Source organism: Halichoeres trimaculatus, unplaced genomic scaffold (assembly GCF_033239565.1).
Source record: "Halichoeres trimaculatus isolate MK-OKI-2021-1 unplaced genomic scaffold, fHalTri1.1 fHalTri1_scaffold_17, whole genome shotgun sequence".
Lineage (NCBI taxonomy): Eukaryota > Metazoa > Chordata > Actinopteri > Labriformes > Labridae > Halichoeres > Halichoeres trimaculatus.
The window spans coordinates 9238084-9257458 of NW_027437195.1; the positions used below are offsets into that span (position 1 = coordinate 9238084).

The window sequence follows — 19375 nt, forward strand, 5'->3', positions numbered from 1 at the left end:
TTTTTTTTCCTCCATACATCATTATGCTATTTTACATGACCTGGTCAGAAAAGTTTGGAGCCTCCCCTGCTGTTAATGTCCTAAAATGGATTAAATTTGTACCTTTAAATATGGTCTTCACTGGTGACGGACCAGGAGCTTTTTTAGTAATAAACATTTTACATAAAGGGTCAATGAACCCCTGATTTGGACTGTTTCAAAGTACTAAATGTGTTATCCAAAATCTTTCCTAATGACTTGGAGGGCATTGACTCTTAAGGACACGCGCACTCTCACACACACTAACATCTTCCAGAGGTGCAGCAGCACGCGCACACACACAACCCCCCCCCCCCCCCCCCCCCCAATCCGTGTGTGTGTGTGTGTGTGTGTGTGTGTGTGTGTGTGTGTGTGTGTGTGTGTGTGTGTGTGTGTGTGTGTGTGTGTGTGTGTGTGTGTGTGTGTACCGGCTCGGTGCAGACAGAGGTTGTAAACATGGCGGCGGACGGGATGGTGCTCACCAACCACGACCATCAGACCCGAGTGGGGATCCTGACAGGTGAGCATACCGTTTGATAAAACGCAATAAATAACGTCTCACTGTCGCGGCTCTGTGGCTTTTGCCGTCGGTGACTCGTGCACGTCGCTGTCACGATACGAGCTAACAAGCTACCGTTAGCCTGGATGCTAAGCTAACCGGTTCCGTTGACTGTCATTGCTCTAGCGTTAGCTGCCTGACAGGTCGGACAGATGTGGAATCTGCTCCGAGACGATTATATTTCAAATTATATGTGAACATTTTTTACGTTTGTGTTCAGATGTACAGACTGGCTGTCATATTTGGTGCTGTAGTTGATAAAAATCGACGGTGTAACGAGATATTTTAATCAGCATCAAGAGAAACAGACTTAAAGAGAACTTCCGGCAAAAACCTTCACAATAAGAGGGTTATCTATTTTTAGCTTGGGATATCCTGAATATTTATTTTTATCTTACGGACTATTGTACCATTTAAACTTTTCCACCCTATAGAACATTCACAGAAATTAAATCGGCAGAAATACGTCCTATTTGAAATTTCTTTAAAAACATATTTTTACCCATGTGCTTCAGAGTGTGTTTTAATTCTTGAAACGCTGCTGTTCTTCTTTAGTAGTCTTTAAAATGTGACCTTTTTTGTTTTTCATTTGTTTTAAGCAATAATGTTTTGTTGCTTTTATTTTTCTTAAATATTATTTCCTTTTCTCTATTGGTGGTTTTTCAGCCTTTAGATAGTTTTTGATTCTCCTGTGCTATTTTTGTGATTTTAATCTGTTCCTATTCACATTTTTCTATAGTTTTCAGTTTTTAAGTGGTACTTAAAACTGGTTACATGGCAGGGCTTTGTAACTCTGACTTAAAAAGAGTTAAAGAAATAACGTTTATGATTATTAGGATTATTGTTATTAATATTATTGTGAATTTACACCATTTTATTCAAATGGAAGACATTTTTTTAAAGAAATGATGCACAATTTTGTCTTATGGTTTAATTTTCCCGTAACACTATTTTTCAAAGTTGGTGAAGCCCTGTGGAGCTAGTTATTTTGTAGTCCTAGTTTTGCACATTATTTGCATTGTAATTTTGAAATACACAAGCATCTGCAAAGAAAAGGATTACAGTACCTGAATCAACCGTACAAAGAAGGACCATTATTTGGATGGTTTGAGGCCTGCAGTGGAAAAAATGTGTTCCTTGGGATAATTTTAAGTATGCTGTGTATTATACTAGATGTTATGGTTCATACCATATGTAGCCACAGGTTGCCACATTTGTTTACTTAGTGTGAAGGGATAGAGCTGATTTTGTTGACTGACTCTAGTGTTAAAAACACTGCCTTTCTGATGTTAACAAATGGAAAATTAGTCTAACTGCCCCAGTAAAACATTTGTGGAAGAGGCAGCATTGTGTACTAGATAATAAAAGTACAGGAAAAACAGCAGGACAAAGATTATGAACACTTATATTGAACTCTCCATATCCATACATTTCTGCTTCAGACCAATAAGAGAATATGTCTGCTGTTGAATTCACCCCTGAAGGATCAATGGTATGTTTTCTGGGAAGTTAAGTGATGGTTGTTGTGGTAGAGGAAGAGATTTGATGTCAGTCTTGCAGCTCTACTAGCCAGGCCACTTCTACATTTCTTGGCTTCACTGGCACAAGTGTTACACGTGTAAAAACGTGTCGTACAGTAGGCATAGCAACTATAAATTATTGTACATGTTTGTCAGTTGTTGAGCCATACACTGCGATGGCAGTAACCAACATGGTGCATGCTTTAACTCTGCAGATGTGATTTGAACGCCTAATAAAAGTCGCTCTTATTTTGAAAGGTACTTCATCAGTTTTCCGATATGGCAGAGTTTTTTGTCTCTAGCTTTACATTAAATTTTCTTCCAGTGTAGCGTTACTGAGCCTACATCAGCTGCATTATTCATGTCCCTTTGCAGATCCGATACGTTGCCTGTATACGAGGGTGCTTTCCCTTAAAATCTCTCTCGTGAATGTTTTTGCATTTCATCATTTTCGCCATGTGTTGACTCGGAAAACAGATATCTACATGTATAAATAATAAATCGTGCGTTTTGGAGCTAATTAAAGCGGGTTACATGGCAGGGCTTAGCGTCTAAGCGACATTAATTCAGCTGTGCAGGTCTGTTTTAGCAGCTCCCCTCATTAGCTCGGCTGATATTTTCCTGTGAGTCGTGCAGAGGGGAGCAGAACCAGTACACGGCCGTGTGACAGTCACCAGTGGTCCTGCTGCCTCCTTGTCAAGGCAGGGGAGACGTGAGAATAATGCTAAGAGGATGCAGCCAGCTGCTGCTTGGGAGTCTGTCGTGGTTTTGATGAGTTAGCACCTCAGCTAACAGCAGCTAACCCCACTGTCCATCCAGCTGACAGCCACAACCTCCTCTTAGATTGAGTATTACACGTTCATAACCCTGGATATCTACTTTTGGCTGGGGTTGCATGACTGGGGCACAGGCATATGCAGGGGTGGCATGAAATATGTGTGCACAATTTTACCCTTTCTGGCCTCATCAATCATATCTGCTCTGAAGGCCCCGTGATCATGAAATAGTTTCACTTTTAGATATTTGCCAGTTCATAATCCGCAATTTAAAATGAGACTATCACATCAGTTAGAAAATCAGTTATTTTGTACTAAGTGTGGTCGACCTGACCAGTTCATTTTGACAGAGTCCCTATGACAACGCTACACTAGCTTCAAAGTTTAGCAGAGAGAAGTAAAAAAAATTTTTTTCTTGAAGAAATTATTTCTGTGATTTATTGTCCATTAATGGTGGAGCTTGAGTGTCGAAAAGAAAAAGGATGTCAGAGCAGAAGAAAGCTAACCATGAGAGTGATGGAGCACAGGCTAAAACACAAGCTAAGCTGTTAGTGATAATGTTCATTCTAAGTCACATGCAGCAGTCATTCTGCAGTGGTCTGTTCAAACTTGAGAGTCTATCAATAAAATGAAGAGTGAGGTTATGTTAGCTCTGCTTGGTGGCTGGTAGGACATAACTAGGATTCACTAACGTTACACATTGAAGACACGTCTTAAAGCACCAGGCTGTGAGTAACACTAAACGGACAGTTTGCTTACCTTCTGGACACTAAACTACTCTACAAACTGATTTTTACAAAGCTTGATTGTTCTCATGTTTTAAACAATAGCTCCAAATAACTACAAATAAATATTTTTTTATCCATTTATATTTGATTTCCATTTTGCACACACACACAGTTATGGATCAGAAAAAGTAACACTGGAAGTACTGTTTGTAGCAACAAAGACATGATGAGATATTGCCCATAAAAATGTGCTCAGTGACCCAGGTGAAGTGTGTGTAGCTGTAGACAGTGTACAATCTGTCTGTATCAAATTGTCTTACTAATGTGGTCATTTTATGGGTGTCAGTCACTGTGCAGTGGTGTGAAACCCCCTGTCAGCAGTCCACAGATCAGGACTAGTAGAAAGCACAAAGGGTCCAGGTGGCATCACTGTCTGTCTCATCTGCTCTCTGTCCGTCTGTCTGTCTGCAGTGGACATAAACATATTGTGCGCATCTTAATGAGACGTCAAAGGGAATTAATGCCACACTGCATTGGTGACCTGTGAATGAGATGAGTTAGTGGTTTAGAGGCTGTGACGGACGGCAGCGCAGAGACACAGCAGGGAGGAAAAGGCACGTTTGTGCAGAGGTGTAGATGTGTTTATAACTTCTTTAAAATCTTAAACCATCCAAAAATGATGTCTCAGGTCTGCTTTCTCTATGCGCTCTCGAGCTCTTTGGTAACATTAAACATCATCAAAGTGTTCCTAAAAAGCGAAATGATTTCTCTCTTTTTCTTAATCACAATTTATTGCTTTACTTTTTATTTACTCTCTAAATAGAGTACATGTTTGGTAATAACCTCGGCCCCAAACCAACCAGATTAAATAAGCAAAGTCAAATCTGTATTTTGAATATCAGTGGTTAATATTGCTTGTTTGTGGTCAAACCTGGTTAACTAAGGTTGGATAAAGACGACACATTTAATTACACGACCGCAGACGTCACTGGTGTATCAGTGTAAAGTGTGACCCTGTTAACTGGTGACTCTCAGGGGTTAATCACTGACACCTTTGGCTGAGAGTTCCCAGTTGGCATGGTAATTATTAACTACAAAACACCAAGTGCTTTGTTACCGTCACAACTTGATAGACATTAGGGCTGCAGCTATCGAATATTTTAGGATTTGAGTATTCTACTGAAAATCCCATCGATGAATCGAGTAATCGGATAAAATACATTTTTGTTTAGTTAAAGAGCAGTTATTTTTCAAATGAAAATTTTGGTAGCTCCAAAATTTGTAAACACACTTTGACACATTTTTTTTTGCCTTGTACATCTCATCAAATGTTGCGGACCCAAATGGCACCCGTTTGGTAGAATGACCCATTAGTCTCCAAACTCCAGAAAAGAAGCTAGATTTGTTGCTAGTTGCTATTTTGTATAAGAGGTAGCTTGAGGGGTCTGAAAACTCTCTTAATATGGCCTCAGCTCTATTTGAAATACCACTCTTTGATCTTTTTTAAGATTAAACAATTCCTCTAGGCGGAGAAAATTACTCGAGTATTTTTTGTAATCAAGTACCTCGAATCATTCGAGGAATCGTTTCAGCTCTAATAGACATTGACTCTGATGTGTAGTATCGTTTCTGACAAGTGACCACAGATGTCACATCTTAACTTGACTCTCAAATTTTATTGTTTTATCTGTTGGTCCGTAGCACTTTGAGATTCTTGTAATGTAAAGGGTTTTAAAAATTAAATTTATCATTATTATTATTATTTGAACAACTGTACATTTTGATGCTGTTAAAAGGTTGAATTTAGTGTTTAAAACATGCTAACTCGTCTCATGCTAGCTCGAATGTAGCTTAAGGCTGCTTCTGTGGTCAAAATCCGTGCACATCTTTATGGTGACATAGACTGATAATCCCTCTATAGAAAGTCATAATATAGCAGCCTGTTGCAACACTGTACATTTAGATAACTTTAACTTGAGTCCTTAATCAATAGCCAATCATAGGTAAGGATTTTGGGGTGTTAACAGGTTGGGCAAATCACAGAATTCAAGAAAGAGACTGTGCCACCCCTGGCCACCTCTACCTCTCCACCTGTGCAATCTCTTCTTTTCAGTAAAAAAAAGAAAAACAACTTCCTGTTTGATGTTATTACACCTTAATGAGCTGCCGTGATCATTGTGCTGCTGTGTGTAGTGATGTGTGATTGATCATGTTTTACACAGCTTGCATCCATTTGCCTCATCACTGAGTAACAGGAGCTAGATTAACACTATAGATCGTAGTTGGTATGATGATGTTGCTTTAAATACGCACTGATGCACCAAATGCATCTTTAAATTAATCCACAGCCAAAAATAGTCCCCAACAAATGCACTCCCCCTCCTGCCTAAGAAGGATTTGTGAAAAAGCACAGTGCCCAGCTGTTTCAAAGTAGGAAAAATATCTTTTTTCAGTTTGATCAGACTGAGTTCCTCCGCTGGGACCATTAACAGTATTTGTTCTTATCTTTACAGAATGTGAGACATGTGACTCTTCTGTGGACATACAGTCTTTCTGTGAACTGCTGTTTTCCCTTTAGTGTAGTGATATTATACATCAGAGCACATCATCTGCTTTCAGGAAAATTAATAAAAAACATTTTGATATTGGTGTTTTACCAGATGTGAACTATGTTCCATCATTTTGGCTCTTGTGGGAGTTACGAGGCAGATACATGAGAGAGATTTTCAAGGTTTTGCTCCCTTTAAAATTAAGTATGCTATTCCTTTAAGTACATGAAGTGAAATGACGTTGCTTTTTATCAATGTAAGACTTACCAATAGTGTGTGTTTTAAGTTTTTTCTAACTTTCACCTTCATGTCAAAGTTAGCCAGGATGATCTTTAAATATTTGTGCTTTTGAGCTCAGTGTACTGGGGTTTTGAGATAATCTGTGCTTTTATGTTTTTGGGTTAGAAAACAAAGTATATGCCAAAAATTCAGTTTGCCTACCTATAGGGAATCATCACTTGCTGATTTACACATTTATTTATGAACTTCATGGACATTCAATAATGTTGGTTTCAAGCTTGCAGAGAGATAAATAAGCGACTGAACACACCACCTGTATTCATTTATTAAATTAGATCTTCCTGTCAGCAGCCAGTGGGCTAAACCTTGAAACAAAGGCTACAAACAGGCCTGTAGTTTCATATTTTATACACAGTCACATGACAGTGCTGTCCCTTTTTTCCTCTAACTCAGGGCAATAAATCAAACCAGCATTACTCCAGGAGTGTCAAACTACTCCTTTGAATCTTTCAGGCACTGACACTTTCAAACAGAGCGTGAGTTGTGACTGATTAAAGAAAGGTTAAACACACTTGGCAGGCTTTTGAAATCACCGTCTACACATCTTATTTGAACTAGATCCAGATGATCTCAATATTTTTGCTCAAGCAGTTTGTTTTGTGGTGTAAAACATGAATGAGTAGAGTTGTCACTGCTGTTAGGAGGCTCAATGGGAGTGCTCACATAAATCAGTGTATTAAAGGAGAAGTGTTGTATTTGGTTGAATGAAGGGGCTGAAGTTAGCAAATTAGTGGGTTTACCCTTTAATTTAAGTTTCAACAATATCATCCAGGTGTCTTTTTTCCTTTTTGGATACTGAAGCCCATCTGAAGGCAGATCAATTTGACATTTTATAATGTTTTCAGAAGTAACATGGAAGTCTTAGTCAATCTAGTCTTGTGATGTCCTTTCCTGTCTCTCTTCAGTCAGTGACAGCTGCTACAGGAACCTGGCTGAGGACAGGAGCGGGGTCAACCTGAAGGACCTGGTCCATGATCCCTCTCTGTGAGTACACACTACCTTAACTCAAAATACACTCTCAGGCTGTTGTCCAAACCGCCTACTGCATACCACATGTGAATGTAGTACGTAGTAGGCACTGCATACTGCCTACTGCTTTTGCGTGTACTATGACTGTTCTGTTGGGTCTGTTTTGTAGAAAACTACTCTGGGTTTTTCAGTTTTGGAAATGGAGCTACAGCTGATGGATTTCTTTTTAGTTATTTTATTAATCATATCACAGCAGAATCATTCCATTTAGTTTTATGATCTTACACCAAAAGTTATATCATTCATTAAAAATAAATCGAGAAGGGATTGACTTTTTATTTTTTCAGCTGATGGAAAAACCACTTCATACCAACCACTCCATATAATCCATGTATGGTTTAAAAAGTTAATTATTGATTTACATGGGCTTTAATGAATGTGTAGAAGTAAACACCTCTTTACAACTGGAAGTGACAAGATTCACAGGTGTTTCTTTTGCATCACTTCACTTCTATCTCACAAACCGTCTAACTTTAGTGTTGTTGTATTGTAGTTATAATGCCAACTCATTCAAGTAGATGGTGTAATTCTGCAAAACCTGCCATCTGCATTGAGAAACACCAGTAGTGCCGTGCATTGTGGGAAACAGTCTTCCAGGTAGACTGGTCCATTGCATACTAAGAAATTTTCCTGGATCAGTAGGACATTCAGAGATTTTTTGCATACTGCAGACTGTGCAAGTTTTCACATACTGACTACTACATACTGAACTTCAGCAAAAACAGTAGGCACTACTAGTGTAGAATGCCGTCTGGAAAACAGCCTGAGATTCTTGGGAATCACAGATTCAGATCTAACCCTCTGTGTTTTTGATGCCCCCTGCAGGCTTGGAGGAGTCATAGCAGCCTACAAGATTGTTCCAGATGAGATCGATGACATTAAGGTATTGACCTGTTTTTTGGTTCACTGCATGTTGCCCTTTTACGCAGGTAATGTTTGACATTTTCTGGACAATTGTAGAAAATTCAGGCCCTGATATTTTCTGGAACTTTCTATCAACGTGCACTTCACAGTGGAAGATTATCTGAGTTGGATTTTTTCTCATAACTTGAAATACCCTGGTGTAGGTGGAGGGGGTTGCTCGTGTTGGAGCAGGTGGTGGAGTAGTTGTAATAGTGACTCTATGTGGGTTATTCATTGAACATGTATTAGGATGTTCCTACAAGATAAAGCACAAGTGAAAAATAATCCACATACTGGGTACAATTTAGGAGAGCGGTTAAGGGTATAAAGCAAAGAAAATATAAAGATGCTTTATGAGCTGCATGAGTTTTAAACAGGTCCAACAGCAGGAGAAAATAGAAAACAGCAGATGCTCAGGCATGTGGTCCGTGCAGCGCTGACAATGAAGGCAGAACAACCCCTGGACACTGACATTATCAGTGAATATGAAACCAAATCATTCATTTTTATTCTGGCCCCTTTGTATTTGCTACGACCTGAAAATTTGCAGTTAATATTTGTGTAAATGTGTGATCAGTCTTGTGATGGAAGCAGATGTCCCGGTGAAATATGATCTTTCCATAAATGTTTGAATAATGTCCATGAATAAACAAACAATGAGAAGTCTTTCACTTTTTAACTTGTCTGAAACATCTTTGCAATGAAAATCATTTTGATTATAATTTTTTTTTAACGCCTTCTGCTGTGAGATAAATCTGTCAAACGCTGTGTCTTATAAGCCTGAATATGTCATATCAGTCAAGCTGTCAGTTAAGCCAAAAAGCCAGAATTGACTAATGTGTGTGTCTGTTTGTATGTGAACAGGACACTCTGCTGGAGTGGTGTGATGATCTGGAGCTGAATCTCATCCTCACGACTGGAGGAACTGGCTTTGCACCACGAGATGTTACACCTGAGGTGCAAACTCAAACCACCAAAATAAATTAATAAATAAATAAAACAAGAAACCAGTTAATAATTCACAGTGAAATGTGTTTCAATAAAGTCATGGTAGCTGACTCACCCTGGAGTTTGTGTTTCAGGCCACCAGAGAGGTGATCGAGCGGGAGGCCCCGGGTATGGCTCTGGCCATGTTGATGGGATCACTCAACGTTACACCCCTCGGCATGCTTTCCAGGTAAGGATTAAACATTCCCACCACTCTGTTGACCACCAGCCACACATGCTGTCTGCAGCAGGCGGTGCAGTACTACAGTAATCTCTTAATCGGTTTTGTTTTAACTAGATTATTGAGTGTGGTATCCTCTCCTGCTCTAATCTTCTTTTAAACTGCGTTATCTCCATCCAGGCCTGTGTGCGGCATTCGTGGTAAAACGCTGATCATCAACCTGCCAGGGAGCAAGAAGGGCTCTCAGGTAGGGTTCTACCTGCCTCAATGCTGTACTGATTGTCATAATAGTAATGATAATATAAATAACAATGATAAAAATTCTTCTTCTTCTTCTTCTTCTTCTTCTTCTTCTTCTTCTTCTTCTTCTTATTATTATTATTATTATTATTATTATTATTATTATTATTATTATTTTAATAGCAGCAGAAGTGATCATATTTTATTGGTCAGTCCAAAAAACATGCCTATCCCCAAGAATGATGTTTTGTTAAATTAAGACTTTTAATCTCTTAATTTTAATGAAAAGGTCTTACCTTCAAAAAATCTTCTTTAATGATGTTTTCAGACACATCATGAACCTGAAGTCTTGGTGGTTATACCTTGATCAAAGACTCTAAAATAAGGTGTAGCAATGCACATTGAACCACAGACTGTTAAAAAAAATAAAATAAAAAAGCATCACCTTATCGGCTTGAAGTGAGGTCGCCACAAAAACTGCTCCCCCTGGTGGCTGGGTGCAGTATAGGTCAAAGTATCCATCTCCCCAGTCATTCCAGATGGGCTGTGGTCAAACTTTGAAAAAAATTAGTACACCTTGTAGCAATGTTCCTCATGTCCGATTGTTGTGGTGATTTGAAGATATTATTTGGCTGTCTTGTAGTCAAGTCCTCTTTTTTCTGAAACATTTAGTTTTCATTAGTTATACAAGGTTAAAAACAAGGCTTTACGCTAAGTTTAACGATAATTGACAGCTGCCTTTCTTGTGTATTTTTTTCGTGGATCGTAAAATATGTCAAGAAGGAGAGCCAATTAGACGGTTGAAAGAACCCGGCTCCACTCAGATTCAGATTCTCCCAGAATCCTTCACAGCCTCTACCACGCCGACTCTGGCTGCACAACGACACCTATGACAGGGTTATTTCAAATTCAGAACTGTACGATGATAAATGCAGGGTCACACTGTCCACTCTGTATACAGTCTATGCGTTGAACCAACACTCTGGTCCAGTTACACACCTTTAGAAAAAACCTGAACCTGTGTTAATGAACCAGCCATACCTTTCAAATCTTTATCCTTTCATTGTTCCTGTTGATGTTTTTTTGTTCTGAAGTGTAACTTTGGCATTGTGTTGTTTTCCTCAGGAGTGTTTTCAGTTCATCCTGCCGGCCCTGCCTCACGCCATCGACCTGCTGCGTGAGGCCACAGTCAGGGTTAAATCCACACACGCCGCTCTGGAGCAGCTGCCCTCTCCTTCCTCTCTCATGGGCAACACACACGGCAACGCTCACTCCAACACGCACACCATGGAGCGCGGCACCCAGTGCGAGGAAGAGGAGGAGGAAGAGGAGGACAGGAGGAGAGGCCGCCATGCACACAACCACCACCATCACCAGCATGGCTCCTCCCACATCACCGCAGCCGCCATTGCTGCTAAGGTAACCAGATGACGGGACATGGCACGACCAGTGCAGCTTCTGGAAACTTGTTGGATGAAACTTTAATGATCCCTGTGGGGAAACTGGGTCATCAAGCAGCCAGCTACTGTACTACAGATAACTGCTGCTTAATACTGTAGTCGGCTGCTCTTATCATCATAAAACACACCGAAACTGAAACATAACCACGTGTTTGGTCTTGGCCATGAAGGGAAACTTTAATTAATCAGTTAGATGTGAAGCTGATTCAGTTTTAGTTTCTTTAAAGCCCAATGCAAGAGCTCAGGTCTGCTCTGTCAGGTTATGATGAAAAATTGGCCTTGACTGTGAAATCATCTTGCCAGGTTTGGTGCAAATTATGACATTTGATTAGGATTTAAATTTTGCCTTTTATGTTTTTTTTATCTGTGTCATCAAAACATCAAGTTTTTGTGATTTGATTTACTCACCATGTTGAAGTGCTCCATATCATCTCCTTCACCTGTCTGTGTATGTGGACATGTGTGTGTGTGTGTGTGTGTGATTTGTGTGCCCTCCTGCATGCGGGTGTGTGTTCATCAGACGAGCCATGCTGTTGTCATGGCCAAGGGGGGTCCCTACCTGCCTGGGAACACACCAGCCCCTCCCACTCATTTCACATGCTCCTGTACCCATGACCCACAGGTGAGACACTCCACACTCCTCTCCTCTCCTCTCCTGTCATTGTTCACTTCATCACTGCAAACATGGATGATAGTTCACTGAATCTGTTTGGATCTATGGCTTTTTATCTCCAGCCAAAACACCGGCTGTCCATTTAATTTCCATTTGTCTGGATAAAAGATTGGACAAATCCCTGACAGGGTGCAGAGACTGTTTCCATTTATAAAAAAAAGAGTGCATGCAAGCTTGGATATTTTAACATTCAATTGCTTAAAATAGTCCCAGAGCTTATAAAACAAAACAATAATTTGTATTATTTTCAACCAGAAGCTGCTGCAAGCTAAAGAGCTAAAGAAAGTAGCAGTGGTTACGTTACATAGAGAGACAGTGGGGGGAGCACACTATTAATGAAAAAGAGACAGTGAATCGGAGAAACAAGTCTTTGTTTCCTGCTGAAGTTGTGCTTCTTCCTCCTTCCTGTGTGTCTCCCTTTTCCCCTCTGTCAAATCCACTGATTTCGTTCATACTTCATTAAGACGAATACAGCATGTTACATGTTTGTCTGCTGCAGACAGAAAGTTGAGGAGGGAGACAGAGACGTCACTTTCCTGTTGGCTGTTAGCTTCACACCACTGCACAAAAGCTGATACCTGTTTAATGCTCCAAAATAAGAAACTAGAAAAGCACCCACAGAGCACAGACCTCCACCAAGCATATTGTGATTGTCTCCAACACTTTAGTCCTACTTTAATGTTATACTCCCTTTCAGCAGACTGTCTGCTACAATTTGGTGTTAGATGCAGGTTTGTACCATAATTTGTTACCTGACAGTGTTGAAAATTATGATAACACAGTACATGTTTCATATTCTGGATCTTAGTATCCAGAATATTGCCAGGATCTGGATCGTACTTTTACATCTGTCAGAAATTATGGTGACTTTGTCTTGTATTGTTTTACAAAGCAATCTGACCATTTGTCATGGAGTTAAATACACATATGGTGAAAACGGCCCTATCTCACAATGATAAAGAATCCTTTAAAAAAGTCCTGGATCCAGATGGTGATCCAGATCACCTTCAAAATGTAATCACTTCTTCTTTATCCCATTTTGAACATATATTGAAATTTCATGAAGATCCTTTTGTTACTTTTTGAGTTATGTTGTTCACAGACAAACTCCCCAAAAACACAACCTCCTTGGCAGAGGGTAAAGTAGGCAGAAAGCTCACTCTCTAAAGACATGATCTGAAGCCTCTTCTGAATATTAATAATAATAATAATAATATTTAAAGACATGTTTTATTTTACAGGAACACATAACAAAATCAATCAGTATTTGGAGCCTCTTTTCTTTTTTGCCTTGTTAATAAAATAAGTATCAGTACTGTTTAATTTTTACTGGTGTCTTACCAAAGTTCACATTTCTGGTAATGAGAATCTAGATTAATCTAGATTTCAGAACAAATTGGATGAGGTAAACTTTATAAACATTAGAAAATCTGGGATTTACATTGGATTTAAGTTGATTATTGAATTAAATAAAGCTTCATTGAGGTATTTTAAACATATCGCCCTCTTCAAAAGGACTGAACAGGCTAGTTATGTAAGACAGCAAGGTGTGTATCCATCATGAAGCCTCAGAGAATTATCATCCAGCTCTGCAGTTTCACAACTGTATTAGATCTTTTTTTTTCAGTTTACCAGCTTAAAGCTTTCAAACTGCAGAACTCAACTCCTATCAAACAAAAATCTTTGATCAATTATGGTTCGCTGTTGTGCCTTATAATGCTTTTTTATTTGTTCAGCTCTCATGTTTGCATAAAGACGCAAAGGCTAGGAGTAGACGGGGTAAAATAATCACATTTGCTTCTATGCAAGATTTTTGTAAGGGCCATTCCCCAAGAACTTTAAAAGCCTCAAACTGCAGGATGGGGGACAACCAGAAAGTGGTTTAGGTTGAATAATTTTTTTTACTGAATATTATTGTGTATACATTTTTATTTTGTAAGCTGTGTCTTTTTGGACTTTTTGTCCGGTCATGTTTCTCTGCCACTCTCTGTGTGACTTGCTTTCAACAGACGCCATTCTAACAATGTAGCAGCCACAGATACCAGAGTCTTTTCCTTCTTTTTTTTATTTGATACATTAAATGTTGTCAGGATGGAGAAGAGTTGTTTTACTATATATTTTAGTCATCCTGCAGTCAATTAGAGTCTGTTTTTTAACAAAAGTTTGAAGTGGATCCATAAATCCAAATTCCATGTCAGCACGACTTTAATCAACGTTAAAACTGCTGAAGAAAATTCTCTGACTGGCATAAAGTGTGTCTGTATGTACCTGTTTGTGTCTGGTGTGTGTGTGTGTGTGTGTGCGTGTAGATCCCGGACTCTATCATTTCCCGAGGCGTTCAGGTGCTTCCTCGAGATTCGGCCTCTTTAAGCTCCACCCCCTCCGAGTCACCGCGGGCAACACAGGCGACTTCCCGCCTTTCCACCGCCTCATGCCCGACACCCAAGGTACACACAAACTTACACACATGCACACTTACACACAATGAAGCAGTCAATTTGGAGTCGCTTCAGATTGAAGTTAAGCTTCTGAACTCAACATTACGCTTCTTTGCATGAAATTTGAAGTCTTTTATGTTTGCTTTGCAAGATTCAGGGAGCATGACAGGAATAAATGTAATTTTAAAGAACTAAAAAGGAAAGTGTCTGCATGACTGGAGTTTTTTGCTTATTGTCTCCATTTCCCAAACTTCTGTTGTCCCGATGTCCGTGTCTCACTTATAAATAACAGATTCCTAGAAGAAATGTTAGTTTGAAAGTTTGTAGCCTGTAGCCATCCTGGTTTAGCCTCGCAGGAGCTTACACTTCCTCCCGCTCACACAAATTATCCCAACTACCACCGAGTTAAAGTCTCGGGACTTGTGTGGTGTTTGGAATTGAATGGGAGTGAATGAGACTGTGAGAAATATCTTCAGCTGTGTTACTTTCATGAAAAAGTGACCATAAAAATTAAGATAAAGCAAAACGAGCAACAGAAGAAACTTGCAAAAACGCAAATAGTGCTGGGCCAGTCTTAAAGGTCATTTTTATATGAGTGTTGGTTTTCCATGATGTGGACTCTTGGGACCTGGGTTTCAAAAAGAGTTCACCTTTACTCATGTTTGGGATTTTTTATGACCTCTGCAGTGCCATCTGTTTTTTTTTTAACCTTAGCTCTTGTTATTTATTCTAAGGTCTGAATGTTTAAAAGGTACACATTCCTTTCTAATTTCTGCACTAGTTTTGTTGATAGGCTGGAATGGCTTCTTTGAAATCTTCAGGGGGGAAATGGACTTTGTTTAACATCAACGTTTTTTGTTTTTGTCACTGACAGGTTAAGGCTAAGACTAAATTGTAGAAAAGATTTGTGCAGTAGATAGACCTTTTTTAACCCAGCTGTTGAATTGTTCACACCACAACTTCATTAACACAGACTCCAGTTTAACTCAGTGCTGGTCTACAGCTGCATTATCTGTTGAGTTGTTTAACCCACTATAACTCGGTCAACTTTTTTACAAAGTCAGCAGACACCTGTGTGGAAACGAACAAGCTCTTTTGATGAACTTGTCAACTTTGATAAGGTACAGTACTTAAGGTGCCTGGAAGTCCATTTCTGACATTTAACTTGAAAAAACAAGACTTAACTTACATTAAAAGTAACAAACATTAATCTTACATATGAGAAAAAAAAGTTAAAGTTATGAGGTAAAAGACAAAAGGTCATAATGAGTCAGAAATTCATAATTATGGGAAAAAAAGTTATCTGTTTTAGATAAAAAAATAAATTTTACAAGAGAAAAATTTCAACTGGTTAGATGGAAAATCAGAATCACAAGATAAAATGGCTAATATGTAAAATAAGAAGAAAAATAAGTAAAAAGAAAAAGGTCTAAATCGTGACATCAAAAATCATGATAATCAGATGAAACATTGAACTTTTGAAACAGGAAATTGTATTTAATCAAATGAATAGGGTCAAAGTGCTGACTTTTTAATCACATCACTGTGACTTTCATCTTCACAATTTTCATTTTTCATCAAGTCATGACTTTTAATCTCAAAACAATGACTTTTTAGCCTCAGGTGAAGTTATCAGTCTCTCTTATTATGTGGAAATGGGTTGCTCCCAAGACAGGTACAGTGACAATGGAAATTAACATACAATCAAAAAGTGACTCATGCCAAACTTTTTCTGTAAACCCTGAGTTGTAACGTACCACCCTCACAAAGATTTGAAGCAGCAGATTTTACTTTTCAGATGACCTCTTCTTTTTCCTCTGCAGGTTTTACTCTAAAACCCGGGAAGTCAGTTTAAAGTTTCGTTGATGATTCTTTTCAGGGACCAAAAAAGGAAAAAAAGAGAAAAATAATCATGAAGACACTTGAAATTAATTAGTACAGTACTTGAGTTGGTTCACTGTGATTTTCCATCGCTGCCTGCTGACATCTGATGTGTGATTATAGGACAGAGCAGTCACCACACACTGCTTCGTGTTTTTATTTCCCAATAATCCCGTGTCATCCTGCGCAATCAGGGGATAAGAGACTGAGCTGCTGCTGCGCTGCTTGTCAACGTCACAGCAGGATTTCATGTTATTTATGTTACCATGTCCTGTTTGTTAGACATTATTTATGGATAAATCAACATGAAAGCCTTTCCTGTGCTGTCTTGGTTATGAAGGAGAGGTATCTAAATCATTCCTCCCATACATTTGCATCAAACAATGAGCAAATATAGAATATCTGTGTGTGTCTCTCTGCAGGTTCAGTCACGATGTGGCAGTAATGAGAACATCCTGAGAGCCAGTAAGTTCAGACTGTGACTGTATGTGTGTGTGTGTGTGTGTGTGTGTGTGTGTGTGTGTGAGTGTGAGTGTCTCATTTATATGCTAGTCCTGCTTCAGCGCCTTACATCACAATGGAAAATGTACAAACTCTGTAGTATTATTTAAAGATGCAAACTCACCACAACTTTAACACAATAGCTTTAATTGTGTATCTCTTTGTTTTTGTGTGTGTGCCTGCAGGCCACAGTGCTGTGGACATCAGTAAAGTTGCACGTCGTCATCGTATGTCTCCGTTCCCATTGACGTCAATGGACAAAGCCTTCATCACCGTCCTAGAGATGACGCCTATTCTGGGAATTGAAGTCATTAACTACAGAGGTGAGTCTAAGGAAGGTTATCTGGGTGTGTGTGTATTTGTGTGTGTATATGTCTCTATACTGTAAATGCATTTCCATTTGGTCCAGCTTGTCAAGTGCTACTTTCAGGGTGAAAATCAGAAAATAAACTTTTGATGGACCCTTTCTCTGGACTATGTGAGTCATAGGCACAGAAGAGACATTGCATATTTTGGAACATTTGGACAAGTGTGTTAGGTTTGCATTCTAACAATACTGAAAACAGGTTTTGTGAGGCTGTAGCTTTATTTGAATGAGACATACAGGGGTCACAAGAGATAAAAGAACGTATGCAAAACACTAAACAGTCGAGAATTAAAAGATTCAGTCCCTTTTTTTTCCTTCGCCATCAGCAAACAATGACTTGGCTCAGTGTTACTCTGTTTGGGTGCACAGTTTTAAGTTAATTTCCATTAATTTTCAGCAATATTACATTTCTGTGAGCTGGACTAAAAAAACAAAACCGCTAAGGCTGATGCTGCTGTCAGGACAGTAGGTCCAGTAGGGCTGGTTTCTCAGCCCGTCATCTGTCAGTCTTCATTTCAGCTGCTGCTTTATTTTTATCAACCAGGGGAAACTTTGTAGATTTTTAATTTCAGAGATCACAAAAGGGAAAATGTACAGTTAAGAGAGGCTGAAAAGTCCAAACAGATGTACCTCGTCTTTGCTCATAGTATCTCCCATTTCATAGGTGGTTCAAAAACTTGAGACTTTTCCATCAGGGGCGTGTTTGTGACCGGCACAGGTCTTTGAGAAGTGAGCCAGTCTACTGCTGGAGTGATGTGAGATTGCAGTGGAGAAGACTGGACCACTGGATTTTACAGAATGTGGACACAAATTCTAAAAGTTAGGACTTCCTCCAAAAGGGCAGCACTGTTCAGAGCTATCATACCCAAACACACTTTTTGGATAAGAGGAACTAAAACATGCAATGGTTTTTTGTTTCTTTCTAAAAAGCAGAAATTTTTATAAGATTTTAAAATATTCTCGATCAAAAGTTGAAGTTTTATTCACAAACCTTTACTTTACACACAGAACAAATTTGAGAACAGTTGTGTACAATTTAAAATCAGACTTTCTCAAAATGAATGGAATCTTAAATCAACAGTTCACCTGATCAGGATTTGTATTGCACTGATTACTGAATATGTTAGTACAGTGTGTTTTGCACTAATCATCCTGCTTTGGATTTTTTTTTATTTAGACGGTTTGGGTCGAGTTCTCGCTCAGGACATCTATGCCAAAGATAACCTTCCTCCGTTTCCTGCCTCTGTTAAAGATGGCTACGCTGTACGAGGTAAGACCGCACGTAAAATGCATTAATGATGGAAACAGTACTTAAGTACACTAGGGGATGAAGATAAGAAACAGGAAGTATGAAAATCCTCTGGAATTGGACTTAAAAGGACATTTAATGATTTTGTGTCTAAGGACTTAAATGTTTTTGTAAATTAAATAGGCTTTAAAGTGATACTCTGGGATGGAACAAGTTGGGTCCTATCACAAGGTTTAGGGCAGAAATTACCCCTACAGCAGTGTTTTTTGTGCAGCAGAAGCCCAGAGCGCTCGCACCAAACACCCCCTCCCTGCTCCTCTGCCGGTTTCCTCTGCATTCAGACGGGGCCATATTTTACTTGACCAAAAGCACAAATAAACGGACTCCCACCGAAAAAATCTGATATCGGTCTGCATTCACGCTTTATTTGGAGAATTTTCAGCGCGTTACATTCACACAAAAACACCGCTAAATAAAGCTCTAGTTCTCATCGTGTCTCTTCGTCCTGGCAGACTACCTGCGTTTGTTTATATCTGGCACACCGCGTGGACTGATACACTAAGCGGCAAGCGCCTCATAGCCAGCTGTGGCTCTGCAGTGGAGGTAGTGCCGTTTTATGACACGATGAGAACTAGAGCCTTATTTAGCGGTGTTTTTGTGTGAAAGTAACGCTGAAAATTCTCTAAATAAAGCGTGAATGTAGACTGATATCAGATTTTTTCGGTGGGAGTCCGTTTATTTGTACTTTTGGTAAAGTAAAATATGGCCCCGTCTGAGTGCAGAGGAAACCAGCAGAGGAGCAGGGAGGGGGTGTTTGGTGTGTGTGCTCTGGGCTTCTGCTGCACAAAAACACTGCTGTAGGGGTAATTTCTGCCCTAAACCTTGTGATAGGACCCAACTTGTTCCATCCCAGAGTAACACTTTAATGCCAGGTTCGAATCCAATGCCATACCAGTGCATCTTAAAACAATGAATTATGATTCACAATTCAATATTTCCCATCAGTTCTTTAAGAA

The 19375-nt window shown here is 39.3% G+C and overlaps 1 protein-coding gene across 2 annotated transcripts in view; it reads left to right on the plus strand.

Annotated features, from left to right (window-relative positions):
- Positions 1-430: 430 nt before the first annotated feature.
- The window catches only part of gphna (gephyrin a), a 29793-nt gene continuing 10848 nt past the window's right edge, over positions 431-19375 (plus strand). Inside the window, exons 1-12 of one of the 2 annotated variants that reach the window (XM_074691870.1) lie at positions 431-538; positions 7356-7434; positions 8305-8362; positions 9247-9339; positions 9465-9559; positions 9731-9797; positions 10916-11209; positions 11771-11872; positions 14233-14370; positions 16665-16707; positions 16929-17066; positions 18288-18380. In XM_074691870.1, the coding sequence (XP_074547971.1) occupies positions 475-538; positions 7356-7434; positions 8305-8362; positions 9247-9339; positions 9465-9559; positions 9731-9797; positions 10916-11209; positions 11771-11872; positions 14233-14370; positions 16665-16707; positions 16929-17066; positions 18288-18380 (1264 nt within the window). In that variant the 5' untranslated portion in view covers positions 431-474. The remainder of the gene's footprint in view (positions 539-7355; positions 7435-8304; positions 8363-9246; positions 9340-9464; positions 9560-9730; positions 9798-10915; positions 11210-11770; positions 11873-14232; positions 14371-16664; positions 16708-16928; positions 17067-18287; positions 18381-19375) is intronic. The other variant, XM_074691871.1, reaches the window with a different exon arrangement.